The sequence below is a fragment of the Ciona robusta genome, chromosome 4 (genome assembly GCF_009617815.1).
Source record: "Ciona robusta chromosome 4, ASM961781v2".
In the NCBI taxonomy this organism is placed as follows: domain Eukaryota; kingdom Metazoa; phylum Chordata; class Ascidiacea; order Phlebobranchia; family Cionidae; genus Ciona; species Ciona robusta.
The window spans coordinates 3,559,800-3,574,099 of record NC_143238.1 but is presented as its reverse complement, the minus strand read 5'-3'; the positions used below and the strand labels follow the sequence as shown (position 1 = coordinate 3,574,099).

Genomic DNA, 14,300 nt, shown 5'->3' with positions numbered 1-14,300 from the left:
ACTTGTCTGCTTTATTGCAATATCAAAATAAGGTTCTCTTGAGGGAAACAATATCGTTTGCAAACACAGGAAGCAGACGCGTGCTACCAACGTTCAATCATGTCTATAACGTAAACAATAATTCAGTTGGAAGTGTTTATCAACGCGATAGTTATTAAGTGGAGTAGTGGACTAAGATGTGTTTATACGAAGCTTAGCTTGCAGCAAATTCTTTGGTTGCAGCCAAAGACACAATTAGTCAGAAATATCTCGTCTGTCCTATTAATTAAGATACAGAGAGCATTATAGTACACAGAGAGCATACTAGAAGTAGTCTACTACACATATATTTGCATCAAAATGCATTAGACACAGTGAAGGATGGAGAACTCACCTCTAGCACAGATGAGAGAGGCCACTGGTAAAACGATTCTACGAGTGGCCTCTCTTATCTGTGCCTCTAGTCAAGATGCCTCTAGTCAAGATGATAGAGTAGTCTACTACACATATATTTGCATCAAAATGCATTAGACACAGTGAAGGATGGAGAACTCACCTCTAGCACAGATGAGAGAGGCCACTGGTAAAACGATTCTACGAGTGGCCTCTCTTATCTGTGCCTCTAGTCAAGATGATAGAGTCATTTAAGATGATACAGCTGTAGGTAAATAGGTTACAATCATTCTGATCAAGTAAATAGAGTAAATAGGTTACAAACATTCTAGTCAAGATGATACAGTCGTGGGTAAACAGATTGCAATCATTTAATCATTTACCGTCTAATGTGATACGAATTGGTCATTCACAGAAGACACATACAACGTTCTTGCGTTTCTTTGTATCTGGTGACGTACAGTTAGGATCGAAATGTCCGAAGACATACAAGATGGCGACGGAGTACCAAGGAATAAGAAGGAATGTGGAACCACGTGTTCGTTGCTTCTACTCGTAATCTCATACATGTATCTATCATTTATTTTATTTAGTGTTGTGTTTCTGTACCGGCCTCCGCCACAAACTTGTTGGACCAAGCAAAGGGTAATGTATAAAAAAAAGTCACGTCGAAAAGGATTTCAATTTCGTATATTTACAGAACAGCAGTACAACAGAATACCATGGTGGTACATTAGATTGCAGCTCAAGGTACGTATTTACTTCATGCTGCAGTATAGCTAATGGGAAAGGAGTATAATATAGCTGGGTAGAGGAAGATGGGACACCTTTAGCACGAAATATTTATTTTGATCGTGTTTTAAATAATTAACAACGGTCTATGAGAGTCGTAAAATATAAGGTTTTATACTTTAAAATTTCTCTGTTTACTACCAAATGCGACAAGAAAATAGAATGAAAAGGTACCCATCTTCCCTAACCTATATACATTGTATAAAAGTAAAGCCTTTAATTAACAGGGTAAATTGAATTCGTATAAAGTTTATATATTACACAGTAAAAGAAATGAAGATTTACCAGCATATGTGAACGTCAGTCGGTCATACGTCCACAGACGAAACGGTAGTGGAAATCACTCTGACAGCTTGCAAGGGGTTTGCAAAGATGGTTGGACATTCGATACAAGCGAGGGTAATACCCTGGTATCTGAGGTAAGCATAAGGTTTTCTAAATCAATAAAAAAGTGCTTTAGTTTTGTTATTTATGTGTTGTACACGCATCGTAATTAATTTTAAAATTCGTATTATTAATGTAATTCATTTTAAACTAATAAAAACGCCTCCTTTAGTTCGGTTTGGAGTGCACAGCTGCATGGAAACGACCGTTTTTACAGTGCGTATTCATGGTTGGAATCTCGTTAGGAAGTTTGTTTGGTGGAGCAATATCAGACAGGTTTATATTTTAAACTAAAAGTAAAGTTTTCTTTTGAAATGAATATCCAATGTTTAGGTTTGGTCGCAAATACACATTTGCTGCTGCCTTCATTATACACGGATGTCTCCATTTACCATTGTCATTCACCACATCGTACGTGCAATACATCGTTCTACTTCACTTCACAGGAATTCTTCATATAGTGCAATATCTGGCTGGTTTTGTTCTAGGTATGTGGAAATAAATGTCACATTTATTGTATATATACGCACCTAAGACAAATAATAAACGTTTGCTGTTCCAGTGCAAGAATTGGTTCAAACTAGCAAGCGAACCATCGCAGCCTTGGCTGTTAATGTTAGCTTTGGACTTGGGTATCTCATTGTACCGTTGGTCGCGTATTTCATCCGTGACTGGCGTTGGTTTCTTCGCTTCTACACAATCGCATGTGTTTTCTACTTTCCAGTATTATGGTGCGTTTAGTATTGCAATGATCTATATACGTGCCCGTTGATTAAATATGTGTTACATTTATAGGTTTATCCCCAAATCACCAAAATGGGTAGCCCATCGCACCAGCGATAAACCATCAATTAAAAATGCTAAAGAAAACGAAACTTTTCTAGATGCAAAAAATGTAAGTGTTTTTGATAAACCAATTTGATTTTAAATGTATTTATGGTGTATGCACAATCTACAGATTAAACAGCTAAATTCAGAAAAGAAACCGACTCGTACTATAGACTTATTGAAGAAACCCATTTTAAGGAGACGTGTTTTGATTGTATGTTGGCTATGGTAAGTTTATGCTGGTATGCTATGCGGTAACATGATTCCCAGTAAAGAGTTTTCATTGCAGGAACGTCAGTTTTCTTGGGTTTTACACTCTTAGTTTAAATACATCTAATTTGGGCGGAAATATTTATCTTAATTGCGTTTATGGAGCCCTTGTTGATATCGTGTCTTATGTTACGACTGCTTTAATCCTGAGCAAGAAAGGACGAAGAAGTTCAACCGCATTTACAATTGGCATCAGTGGAATTATGTGTTTAATTACACCAATGTTGAGAAGTGGTGGGTTTTGACAGAAATATGAAAAATAACCAAAGGTTTACAATACCGATTAATCTCAGTATATATACATGTTCAATATTATGGGACATATTCCATTTGGAAGTAAAAAGAAGAATATTTACAGGTTTATATATAACCGCTGCCCCGCGTCTCGGAAATAGGATGCTGGTTAAATGTTTAAAACACAATCAGGAAATGGAACATTTACCTAACTTCTATTTAGTATAGGGGGAAAGGTAGGACATCTTTTGCACATTAATTTTATAATTCTTTAAACGTTCTTGGTTTACTAACAATCGGAACCATAAAACAGAATAAAAAAGTGTCCCATCTTACCCCATCGTACTAAAAATAATTACTATAGTATACCTTACTAATATGTGGATAAATCCAACATAAATCTAACGTTATATACAACAGAGACGTTAATAATGTTGTCGCATTCTACCAGCAAACGTCAACATTGGATTAGCAAGTGCTATGATAGGGAAGTTTTTTATTACAACTGCAATGAGCATTGTCATCTTGTACACTGGTGAGCTCTTTCCGACTTTACTAAGAAACACAGCCTACGGAATAGCTTCAATGACAGCAAGGATTGGAAGCGCCATTTCTCCGTTTATAATATTTGCTGGTAGTTAATGTTTTTGATATTATTTTCACAAACACGTGTATATAACCTGCTTGTATAGGTGAGACCATGAACTTATCCATACCTTTCTATGTGACGGGTTGCCTTTCAGTTTTGTCGACTTTCTTGATCATTTGGTTACCCGAGACTAAAGTTACCGGTTTGCCAAATACAGTGGAGGAAGCGCTTGAACTTGAAATATATAGGTATACATAAAGAGTGGTTAAGTGACACGTTTATATTAATTTTACTGCTCACTTTTATAAACAGGACCAAGTTTTCTGTGAGAAAATTATCAGCATCTTTCCGAAGAAAGTCAGAAGCGACTACTATAGACACCGCAGCATAATAAACTTTATAAGAAACTACAACAAGTTTAACCTTGTAGTAACTGTAAAGAATATACCTTATAGTGTGGCGTTACATAAATTGTTATGTTGCATATTGTAAGTCGCTATATCATCGCGTTTTTTAATGTCAATGCAGAATAAAGGTTTATCGAGAGCGGTGTCAGTGCACTTTTTTTGGTTATGCGAAAATGAGTGACAGGTTACCTGTCTATAATACAAGCACAGGTAAAACCACAACACCTATTCTTGACGCCTATACGAAGCTATGTAGCTGGAGGTTGGAAACATTATGAATGGAAGCTGATGAAAGAGATGAGGAAGAGACAGGAGAAGCAACTGTGTTTTATTAAATTTGGGCATCAAAAAATTAACGAAAAGTACAACAATTTACTTACTAATATTCTCAATGGTTTATAATTGCAGATAACTTTAACGCCTATACCCAATCTGTTACAGAAACTATATGTCATGTTCTCTCGAGGCAACTTTAAAAACACTGCTGCCATATTTATTCGATGTGCCTTTTCCGTTGTGTATACACTACACATTTTATCGTGTTTTAGTAGCCTAAAACGTGTTTATATTGAATTGTGAGTAGTTCTAGCAGTTTAGAACTTTAAGAGCATCAGGCGGCAGAGCCTTTTATGAAAAAGTACGTTATACAGGCGCATACGTATTCGAACGCCCACGTTCAATCAGTGCTAGTTTAATTCAATTGATGTACCGAGTTACGAGTTCTCAAGACAACAGTATACAGTTAACTGTTAAGTGCCATATGCTGTCGAATTGCCTGTATGCGATGGTAATAGCTTGCACATATGCTTTGTTTGCAATCGAAGACACTTTTTCGGTACACACATTGTTGTGAGGGCGCTCGCCGATATTTAAACTTGAAAACTTTCGAGAGTTATAGATGTTTATTGCTTATATTGCATCCATTTATTATTCATCACATCGTACGTGCAATACATTGTTATATTTCACTTCACAGGAATCATTCATATAGTGCAATATCTGTTTTTTTCTATAGGTATGTAGGATTCGACTTGTACCTTAATTATAGTGATAACAAGCCAAGTATTACGTGTGCCATTTTAGCTTTATATAATAAAATTTATTACAGCACAAGAATTAAATCCAACTAGCAAGCGAAATATTGCGGCCTTGGCTGTTAATGTTAGCTTTGGACTAGGGTATCTCATTGTACCTTTGGTCGCGTATTTCATCCGTAACTGGCGTTGGTTTCTTCGCTTCTACACGATCGCATGCGTTTGCTACTTTCCAGTATTATGGTAAGGTCATCTATAATCTATACTAGACTACAAGCTCAAAGGTAAAGCATGTGTTATTCGTTCTAGGTTTTTTCCCAAATCACCAACACGGGAATCACGCAGCAGTAAAGTATGACCAGCAAAAGATAAAAAAAACATGCTGTACGTCTATTTGATGCACTACGAGTATGTGTTACGTTTATTCATTGCAACTTTTAGGTGGGCTTTGTAGATTCTTCGAAAAACTCTGCCGGTGCAATAGACTTGTTTAAACAACCCATTTTAAGGAGACGCCTCCATACGACAAAATAAGTCGACAAGTGTAATGGCCCACAGTAATATGGACAGTTGTGTGTGGCGTAGCTATTATAGAGATAATATTGTTGCATGTCAGAAGTTTCTTATTTTCACAACATTTCGGGTAAGATTTTAGAAAATGAAACAAACCCCATTAAAACGTAACAATGTAGTATATATGAAAATCACATAACAATACATTTCTAGCATAAAAAAATTAATTAAATTTTCAAATCCATAAGTAAAACTGCCGGTGATGAAAATGTTTAGAGTTTTGATGCCATTGATTTTTTTGTTATGTTTCTGCACTACTGCTTACGCTATGCAGTGCTATAGCTGCTCAAATAAAGCAAATGATGCAGGGTGTAATGTTGCGAAGGAAAACTGTACCAACTTGCAAACGAAGTGCCTAACAGTTTTAAGAAATGGCAACTCTGTCGACAAACGATGTGCCAATAGCTCGGATTGCAATGCAACTTCATCTTCACAATCTGTCCGTATCGACTGCTGCAACGGAACGTTGTGCAACCAAATTACAAATTGGCCCCCAGTAAAAGTGGTAGACCTGCTTACCGGATCAGTCGGAATGAGCCCAACGGTGTTTCTTAGCACGGTGATGACCTACCAAGTGCTGTTTACTCTCATATACTTGTGTACAGTTGCTTACATCATACTTAATACTCCGCGAACCCCAAAGGGCGGTAATAATAAGATCTCCAACGAAGAGTATTACGGAGTTGATGAAATAACCGAAATTGAATAAACTCGCACAAAACAATACTTGTTTATTGGTTTTGCTACAGAAGGTTCCAAAAACTCGTTATACGTTGCCGTTATGGTGTTTCACAATATATTATTGTTTGGCAGTATGTGGCGTGATTGTACAAGAACGTTTGCTTTATAAAGTTTAAAACTACAGCAATGCACGCAAATAGATACAAATATAATTCAATTGCGGGACGCTGTTATTACAGGCAGTGTTTCCAACGGTTAAGACACTTTTAGATGTTTTTGAATTTTGTGAATTGTTTTACGGTCCAGCGAACATAAATCAAAATCAACTGCACCACCAACCATCGAAAAGTTGCCGGAATTCCGCACAATCGACAAAATCTGTGTAATGTATTACGTTAAGTGTACGTAATTTAAACACAAAGTATTGTCGTCAAATACGAATTACCTCTTTCAATCGGTTTTGGTCTGTTACGGCAGCTATAACACTCTGCAATTCGCGTAATTTTTCAAACATTTCTTGAGTTAGACCAGGATAGGTCCGCAATTCTTTGCCCACTCCAACTGTAACCACAGGAAACTTTCTCTCCAATCCCACAGAATCTCTTCGCTTTTTACTGAAAAAAAACATGAGTGAGGATCTCTATTGAAAAAAAGTAAGACTCAATAAGTTACGCAGGCTCTGGTGGAAACCGTTTTTCTTCATCGTGGGACTCTGACTCTTCGTTGTTATAGTAACGTAGAGGTGAGTTGTGGAAAACAGCTTCATCAGAGTCACTGCATGAACATGAAATCGTAGTTTTTTTATCTTAATTTTTGTATAGTAGGGTGGGAAGGATGGGACACCTTTAGCACATGATATCCAAATATCCTGATTGTGTTTTAAACAATTAAAAACAGTCTATTTGAGTAAGCATACAGTTTTACAATTTTTTTGAATGTTCTTGTTTACTACCAACTGAGACTAGAAAATAGAATGAAAGGGTGTCCCATCTTCCCTCACCCTTCTATATGTTACCAAGGTGTAAAGTACCTAGACATTGGAGATTGGCCTTCATGAACATTCTTGTTTTCTCTGGGAAATATAAATAATATCAATTAAACCAAACTAAATATAGTATTAGACTGTAGAAAACTTTCTCTAAAATGTCACGTGTGTAACATGATTTTCATTACATAGATAAAAATAAGTATAAAGAAGCCAGGAACTCATTTGTAAAATATGTTTGTGTTGGCTTAAAAATAAAACACAGAATTTTAACATTAGTGCACGACATACTAAATATGAGGGAAAACTGTTGTGCAAAAACAACAAACACCAATAAACAATAACATAAGACTAATCTAAAAAAGCTACCTAGCTGGAGGTTGATGTATTGGTGAGGCAGTGTTGAAATCTTCCATTGAATCACTATTCGAGTCATCGTCTTCCTTAGGAAGAGGAAGCAGGAGGTTGGGAACAGAATGAATGGGAGATGGTACCGGAGAAAGTGAAGAGGAAGAAGAAGAGGCAGGAGAAGCAACTGTATTGAAGAAATTGTGCCATTTTTATTTGGGCTGTAAAGATCCATGTAAATAAAAACATTTTTATGGTTCATTAATTACCATTACGACCAAAATTAAGATTGTACATTTCTTTTCATTGATAATATTTACTGACCTGGACTTGGTACAAATTGCTTCACTGGTTCGTTATCTACAACAGGTACAAAATGTTGTCTTTATTTCAAATAAACAAATATATTCATAAATTAAATCCACTTACTGTCACTGGAGTCGGTATCTGAAGATGAGGTGGAGGAATCTGTAGAGTAAAATTTGTGTTAGATGAAGCAAGTTTCTCTACCGAGAAATGCATATACACGAAGGCTTGTTACCATGTTGTTGCTGAATAACCTTGGCGGTAGGTTGTCTCTCCAAACTTGTATTTGAGACTTTATTTGAATGGGATCTATTGACAAGAAATCAGGATTGTCAAAAAATGTCCACATATTATGTTTAAATCTTGTTGATGTATTGTATGTAATTGTTTGATTCTCTTGATTTTTGTTGTTGTTAAAAGTTTTGAAAGCTTTACCCACAACAAGCAGATTTTATTGATGAGCTAAGACTATATTAGTAATTACTCTAGCTTGAAATATACAAGAGAACTATGATAAATTGTAATACATATACTTAATACTATATTCAGACTGTCAGATGCCATAGAATAGTTGGTCAGTGCGCCTGCCTCCAACCCAGGGGTACTGGGTTCAAAGCTCTTCGCTGCTACCATTGTAGGCGTACGTGTCTTTGGGTAAGACACTTAACAGTAAATTGCTCCAACCCAGTGGCCACTAATGGGTGGTCCAAATTATCAGCCACACATCAAAAAATTCCAAAAAATAATCACCCACACAGTAACATATGCTGTAACTTGTAAGCTGGCACAAGGTGTGGGTAAAAGAACACCCATGTTATACTGACTGTCGTCAGGCCAAGCAAGGATAAAGTAAGTTACATTCATTTAGACTTAAACATGCTTACTTGTGAGAAGACGTATCCTTCCTACGTAAGGCTTCAGGAGATCGTTTTTTCTTGACATCTTTAATGTGGATTTTGACACCAGAAGAAGTGACTCTTGTATTTTCAGAAGCTTTCGAAGTCTTCTGCTTTTTTGCTGTGAAAAAAAAATCCTAATTAGCTCACTCACGATTTGAGAGGATTTTAAATTTCACTTACACAATGACTTACTTTGGTGGGATGATGAAGATTTTGAGGATTTTAAAGACTGATTCATGTTTCCTCTTGGTGGTGTCTTAGATATCTCCATGTCAACTGATGTGTTACTACTGTACACCTGTGGCAATGGTAAAGGAGAAACTTTCCTTTCACGCTGAGGAGTAGATGACCTTTTTGATTTTTTTTCTGATTTTTTCAGCTCTTTTAACTTGTCTTTCTTATGTCTTTTAATTGTTCTTTCATCTTTTAGGTCTTGATCAGACCGCACTGGAGGGGTAACTGTTTGCCTTGGTATGTCCATGTCACTACCTGAGGATGACATAGTTCTTCTCTTCTTTACTTTAAAATCTGATGAACGTTTTTGTTTACTCTTTTCTGGGGAGATTTTCCTATGAAAAAAAGGTATAGAATCAGTTTTGAATTTCTCTAAGTCTTGTCTGTCACAATTAAATTAGATTTACTTGTGTTTTGTGTTTTCCGTTGTTTTATCTGAATGTTCTTTTGCTTCTTTCTTTATTTTATGTTCTGGAGTAAACCTAAACAGCAAGTTAGATGGAATGTATTGTAGGTTCAGTAAACAAAAAAGACGAACCTTTTTTCCTTTTCAATTTTAATATCTTCTTTTTTATCCTTTTTCTTGATTTGTTTCATATTTATACTTTCCTCTCTTGAGAATAAACCAGGACCCGCAGACTGTTCAACTTTGATCTAAACAACCGTACATGAACAAATATAATAACAAGTTACCCTCCACAGGTGTAACACTTCACTTACCTTCAATTTATTTACTTTCTCTTTTGACTTTTTATCTGTGTTAGACACAGTAGATGAACTGGGCTTTGGTTTTGAATCCTAATTAGAACAAACAATATAATAACTCACTAACTCAGCAACAGTGATAACAGTGCCTAATAAAGAAATATCTATGAATGGCTATAGCTACATTACCTCTTTTCTTTTACGAACAAATTCATTTTCATCTATACTATTTCTCCTTTTATCTTCTTTTTTTGAGTGTTTGACTTTAGACTTTTCATTCTTTACACTTGACTTTTCTATTTATATACAGAAATAGGTCACTATAGTATTACTAAAAATGCAAATAAAGTAAGCAATTTTACATTTGTAATTGGAAAGTACAACCAACCTTTGCTTTTGTGTCCACTTTTATGGGATTCCTCACCATATCTGGATTCCTAGATTTTCACATATGTAATGAAAACAAAAACATAGCATTATCACTTTTTCATATACTTTGTGTTTTACCTTCGAACTTTTCTTTTCCTTTGGTTGAACGTCTAAAGAATCTTGATTTTTCAAAACACCTAAATTACAAGAATTTTTGCGTTCAGATAACATTTGTCAACTTAATTTTAAATTACCTCCAGCACACAACAGTTTGGAGCGAAAATCTTCAGCAGGATTAGTAAATGTAAGCATTTCAACTCGTGTATGATTGACAGGAGGCATGTTTTCCATGTGAAGGAACATGTTGTATTGGAATTGTACAGATTTAGGCTCTGACTGCAAAATAAGTATGTTATTTAAATAGGAAATGTGTATTGAACTTACTGTAAAAATAAATGAAGTGATTTGTTAGGCCTATTAAACACTATCACATACACCATGTAAAATTAAATATTAAAAGAACAAATATTATTTATATAAAACCTTGTTTTTGAAGTGAATATCAATTAATATTTTAAACCCCGCATAGCCGGTTTGACGTACTTCATATGGTGGTTGTTTTACAACACATTTCGGTGGATTGTAAGATTCATGAAGCCAAAACACAACCTGATGAAAAGTTGGATAAATCATATGACACACACCTATATGCTACTTTAAAAATGCGGTTTTCAGAATTGTACCTTTTCAACAAAATGTGCAATATCGGTTCCCTCTGCTCCTTTAACAAATACCATCCAGTCATGTGTGTGGCCAGAAAAAGTTGGCAGATCCCGAGCTTTTGCGATATGGCCCAGCTCCAACTTTACAACAATCTGTGAATAGAAATTAAACTAAGCATTATCCCGTATGTATGCAAAAGGGTGGGACATCTAGTTTGTTTATTAGCATTGTTATTAAATGACAATGGGTATCTTACCGCTGTGACCATGTTGAAATCGCTTCCGACTAGTCAAGTTCCAAATCACAGATACAATACTATCTATTCATGCTACTCTTCAGCATATGCAATACACATCTCTCAAGTACAGTAAACGACAAACGACAGCTTTGCGGAAGAACCTGTTTAATCTGAGCGAGAGAGGGGGAAATGAAAATGGCAGCGAGAAAAAGAAATCGAGAGAATGGAGATAAGAATCGTAGAAAAAAAGAGACAGCAAAGGTTGTTTTGGCCGTTCGTATATAAACGAATGAAAGTTCGTCTATTTCTGTTGAGCGGTTCAAATAACAGAATGTTTGTTTAGTAGAGATTTTACCTTAATTACTACATAAAACTAAAGTTATATCATATGCGTCAAAGGAGTGATTTTTAGTTTGCACTGTAATAAAATGTGCACTTAAGTTAGTTTTTTAAAGCAGGTATAATTTAACTTGAGTGATATACACGGGTTTTAGAGCGGTTTGCATAATGCCTCCTGTCACGTAAGATAAACAATTGGCACTACTACAGGTTGTGGATTTACCTTAATCTATTTAGCATATTAACTATAGGCTTCGCATCGCCTACATTTTCGCTATTTTCAGAATTATATTGGCACCAAACTAAATACCCTATAGACCTGTGACTATGACCTGTATAAATATACTAATCCTATTTTTATCATACTTTTTTTAGCCGTTAAAAGATTACTTGCATGTGAAGCAGAATATGACACCTGATTTTCGTGAAAATGGCTTCAAAAGGCCCGCTAAACTGCAGCAGATGGATTCCCCGCTCAAACAGTTTCAAGAAGACTTCGAACCAACACCCCTTTACATGGCAATCATTACTTATATCAACTATGGGGTAATTACTTTGTTTGGCTTTTTAAGAGACTTTCTACGCAAGCATGGCTTCGAGAAAAACCACGCTTCTGCAGAAGCAGGTGATATGGACGGCTTTGTCTCTCTCTATGCAAGTTTTGAAAACTTTTATACTAGAAATATTTACAATAGATTGCATGATGTATTTAACCGCCCTATATGCAGTGCTCCTGGTCCTGTTATTAAAATCATGGAAAGGGAATTCTCACAATCTGGCTGGAGCTATAAGTTTACTGGTAAAGTACTTGACGGTATTGTTAACTTGGGATCATACAATTACCTAGGCTTTGCTGAAAACAGTGGAGTATGTGCAGAAGCTTCTATAAAGGCAATACAACAATATGGAAATGGAGTTTGCAGCTCAAGGTGCGAAGTTGGCAACCTTGACATACATGCAGAGTTAGAAGAAAAAATGGCAAGGTACCTAGATGTTGATGCTTGTGTTACATTTGGAATGGGGTTCGCTACCAACTCTATGAACATACCTTGTCTTGTTGGGAAAGGATGCTTGATTCTCAGCGATGAACTAAATCATGCATCTCTGGTTCTAGGATGTCGATTATCTGGAGCGAATGTGACCATTTTTAAACATAATGACATGAAAGATTTGGAGCTGAAGTTGCGCAATGCAATCGTTAATGGACAGCCAAGGGGGTACAGACCATGGAGAAAGATCTTAATAATCGTTGAAGGTGTCTACAGCATGGAGGGTTCAATCATTAATCTTCCTGAAGTTTTAAAGTTGAAGAAGAAATACAAAGCCTATGTATTTTTGGATGAAGCGCATAGCATTGGTGCACTTGGAGCAACCGGTCGTGGAGTTACTGAGTACTTTGGTATTCATCCAAAAGAAGTCGATGTTATGATGGGAACATTTACCAAAAGTTTTGGTGCAGCTGGTGGGTATATAGCTGGGACAAAAAGTCTTGTAGAACATCTGCGTGCCAAATCCCACTCTGCTTGTTATGCTACTTCAATGGCACCTCCAGTGTGTAGGCAGATTCTGTCCAGTCTTGAAGTTATTTCAGCCACAGAGGAAGGCAAAAGAAGAATTCAAAAGCTCGCTTCTAACTGCAAGATGTTCCGTCAAGGGTTAAAAAAGCTTGGCTTTATAGTATATGGAAATGATGATTCACCAGTTGTGCCGGCTCTGATTTACTCACCATGTAAAGTTGGTGCCTTCAGTCGTGAAATGTTAAGTCGAGGATTTGGTGTTGTTGTCGTGGGCTTTCCTGCTACACCTATTGTCGAAGCAAGAGTTCGTTTCTGTATCTCTGCTGCCTTGACTGAGAAAAATCTACAGGATGCCCTTGATGCAATTAGTAGCATTGGAGATATTCTTCAAATCAAATACAAAAAATAGATTAAGCTTAAAACACTTTTGCTTGGATGAAATTGAAGTGGATTACACTTCTTTGTCTATTCTGTTTGCATTCCTTCCTAATATGCATTAAGATATTTTTATTTACTTTTCAATACTAAACCAACACTGTTTGCAATGATCATGATCATAAACAGCTGGTACTTCTGTATTAATGTTAAACACTAAATTGTGCCTGTTATGAATCTGACCAAGGTTGATAACTTGGTAGAGATTGAAATATAAGGTGTACCCATGTAATCAGTGTTTTATGCAGTATTGCATATATGCTAGCCTTCAAATTTACTAGAAAACCAAATTTTCTTACCATTTTTAATATTGCATAATTTGTGACAAAGTACAGTAGCATTGACATGCCCGAATTTAGAACTTATTAATCCTGTGAATTTTGAGATATAATGTTTATTAAACTGATCAAATAATCTTTCTGCATTTAATTAAATTGTTAATTAATTATTTTGAATTGTTGTTGCGCTTACTAATTTTTTATTTAGTTGCCAAGTACGGTATATTTAGTTAGATTGGCAAAAGAGATTGCATTGTGTTCTTACTTTTTTGTGTGCAGTGAATATATGTATAACAGATTTATATGCCTTTCAGTAGATAATCTTTTGATAATTAATTGTTTTGTTTCTGTACTTCCTGTTTTATTGCCTTGTTACACAAATTAAAGATTCCACAATCCCACAAAATACAACATAGGATATGTTGTAACTTCAAAGAAGAGATTCTTATATAAAACTTATATAATTTCCAATACTAACTATTTTATTAGCATTATAAATGAAGTATTTGATTTTCCTTTGCATTTTGTGTGATGTTTTTGGTGATTTTTTGAACTAATATTATCAACAACCTTGAACTTTTAATGTTCCATCACAATTAACAAATGTGTTGTATAATTTTTAACCGTGATGCAGAATCGCCAACAATAAATTCTAATAGTTAGTTTAACAATAAATTTCAAAAGTTAATTGAGGTTTGTATGATCCTATCCGCATTTTGTAGTGTTAGTATCATTGGTTCAAGATATACCGAAATATGTG

The 14,300-nt window shown here is 35.6% G+C and overlaps 3 protein-coding genes across 7 annotated transcripts; 2 read left to right on the top strand and 1 right to left on the bottom strand.

Annotated features, from left to right (window-relative positions):
- Positions 1–574: 574 nt before the first annotated feature.
- On the top strand, positions 575–4,021 carry LOC149736723 (solute carrier family 22 member 21-like). Of its 2 annotated transcripts, XM_089876385.1 has the most exons (13): positions 577–724; positions 788–1,017; positions 1,073–1,122; positions 1,430–1,583; positions 1,721–1,824; positions 1,882–2,036; positions 2,111–2,279; positions 2,344–2,443; positions 2,507–2,604; positions 2,666–2,880; positions 3,332–3,514; positions 3,573–3,717; positions 3,782–4,021. In XM_089876385.1, exons 2-13 carry the CDS (start codon positions 847–849, stop codon positions 3,858–3,860), a joined length of 1,623 nt encoding a protein of 540 aa, XP_089732511.1. In that variant the 5' UTR covers positions 577–724; positions 788–846; the 3' UTR covers positions 3,861–4,021. The 2 variants fall into 2 exon arrangements, with proteins under 2 accessions (XP_089732510.1, XP_089732511.1); XM_089876384.1 differs by having other exon boundaries at positions 575–1,017.
- A 2,168-nt stretch (positions 4,022–6,189) lies between these two features.
- LOC149736722 (uncharacterized) lies at positions 6,190–11,176 on the bottom strand. Of its 3 annotated transcripts, none has more exons than XM_089876365.1 (20): positions 10,990–11,176; positions 10,754–10,885; positions 10,554–10,679; positions 10,265–10,406; positions 10,149–10,207; positions 10,030–10,078; positions 9,831–9,937; positions 9,657–9,734; positions 9,475–9,590; positions 9,344–9,418; positions 8,895–9,271; positions 8,688–8,820; positions 8,039–8,112; positions 7,927–7,965; positions 7,822–7,857; positions 7,519–7,684; positions 7,195–7,236; positions 6,837–6,938; positions 6,610–6,778; positions 6,190–6,542 (listed from the first exon to the last, which is right to left on the bottom strand). In XM_089876365.1, the coding sequence occupies exons 1-20, from the start codon at positions 10,999–11,001 to the stop codon at positions 6,420–6,422; spliced, it is 2,157 nt and encodes a 718-aa protein (XP_089732491.1). In that variant the 5' UTR covers positions 11,002–11,176; the 3' UTR covers positions 6,190–6,419. The 3 variants fall into 3 exon arrangements, with proteins under 3 accessions (XP_089732491.1, XP_089732492.1, XP_089732493.1); XM_089876366.1 differs by having other exon boundaries at positions 10,614–10,679; XM_089876367.1 differs by lacking the exon at positions 6,837–6,938.
- A 128-nt stretch (positions 11,177–11,304) lies between these two features.
- Positions 11,305–14,228, top strand: LOC149736721 (serine palmitoyltransferase 2-like). Of its 2 annotated transcripts, XM_089876392.1 has the most exons (2): positions 11,305–11,856; positions 12,039–14,228. In XM_089876392.1, the coding sequence occupies exons 1-2, from the start codon at positions 11,741–11,743 to the stop codon at positions 13,234–13,236; spliced, it is 1,314 nt and encodes a 437-aa protein (XP_089732518.1). In that variant the 5' UTR covers positions 11,305–11,740; the 3' UTR covers positions 13,237–14,228. The 2 variants fall into 2 exon arrangements, with proteins under 2 accessions (XP_089732518.1, XP_089732517.1); XM_089876391.1 differs by having other exon boundaries at positions 11,305–14,228.
- Positions 14,229–14,300: the final 72 nt, after the last annotated feature.

Excerpts from the sequence above, each read along its gene's own strand:
- LOC149736722 (XM_089876365.1), bottom strand. Across the intron at positions 8,113-8,687 it reads AAGGATACGTCTTCTCACAA|ATCCCATTCAAATAAAGTCT; the intron begins GTAAGCATGTTT and ends TCTTGTCAATAG. Across the intron at positions 7,858-7,926 it reads AGATACCGACTCCAGTGACA|ATAACGAACCAGTGAAGCAA; the intron begins GTAAGTGGATTT and ends TACCTGTTGTAG.
- LOC149736721 (XM_089876391.1), top strand. The coding sequence starts at position 11,719 with ATGACACCTGATTTTCGTGAAAATGGCTTCAAAAGGCCCGCTAAACTG.
- LOC149736723 (XM_089876384.1), top strand. The coding sequence starts at position 847 with ATGTCCGAAGACATACAAGATGGCGACGGAGTACCAAGGAATAAGAAG. Across the intron at positions 2,280-2,343 it reads TTCTACTTTCCAGTATTATG|GTTTATCCCCAAATCACCAA; the intron begins GTGCGTTTAGTA and ends TTACATTTATAG. Across the intron at positions 2,605-2,665 it reads TTGATTGTATGTTGGCTATG|GAACGTCAGTTTTCTTGGGT; the intron begins GTAAGTTTATGC and ends TTTTCATTGCAG.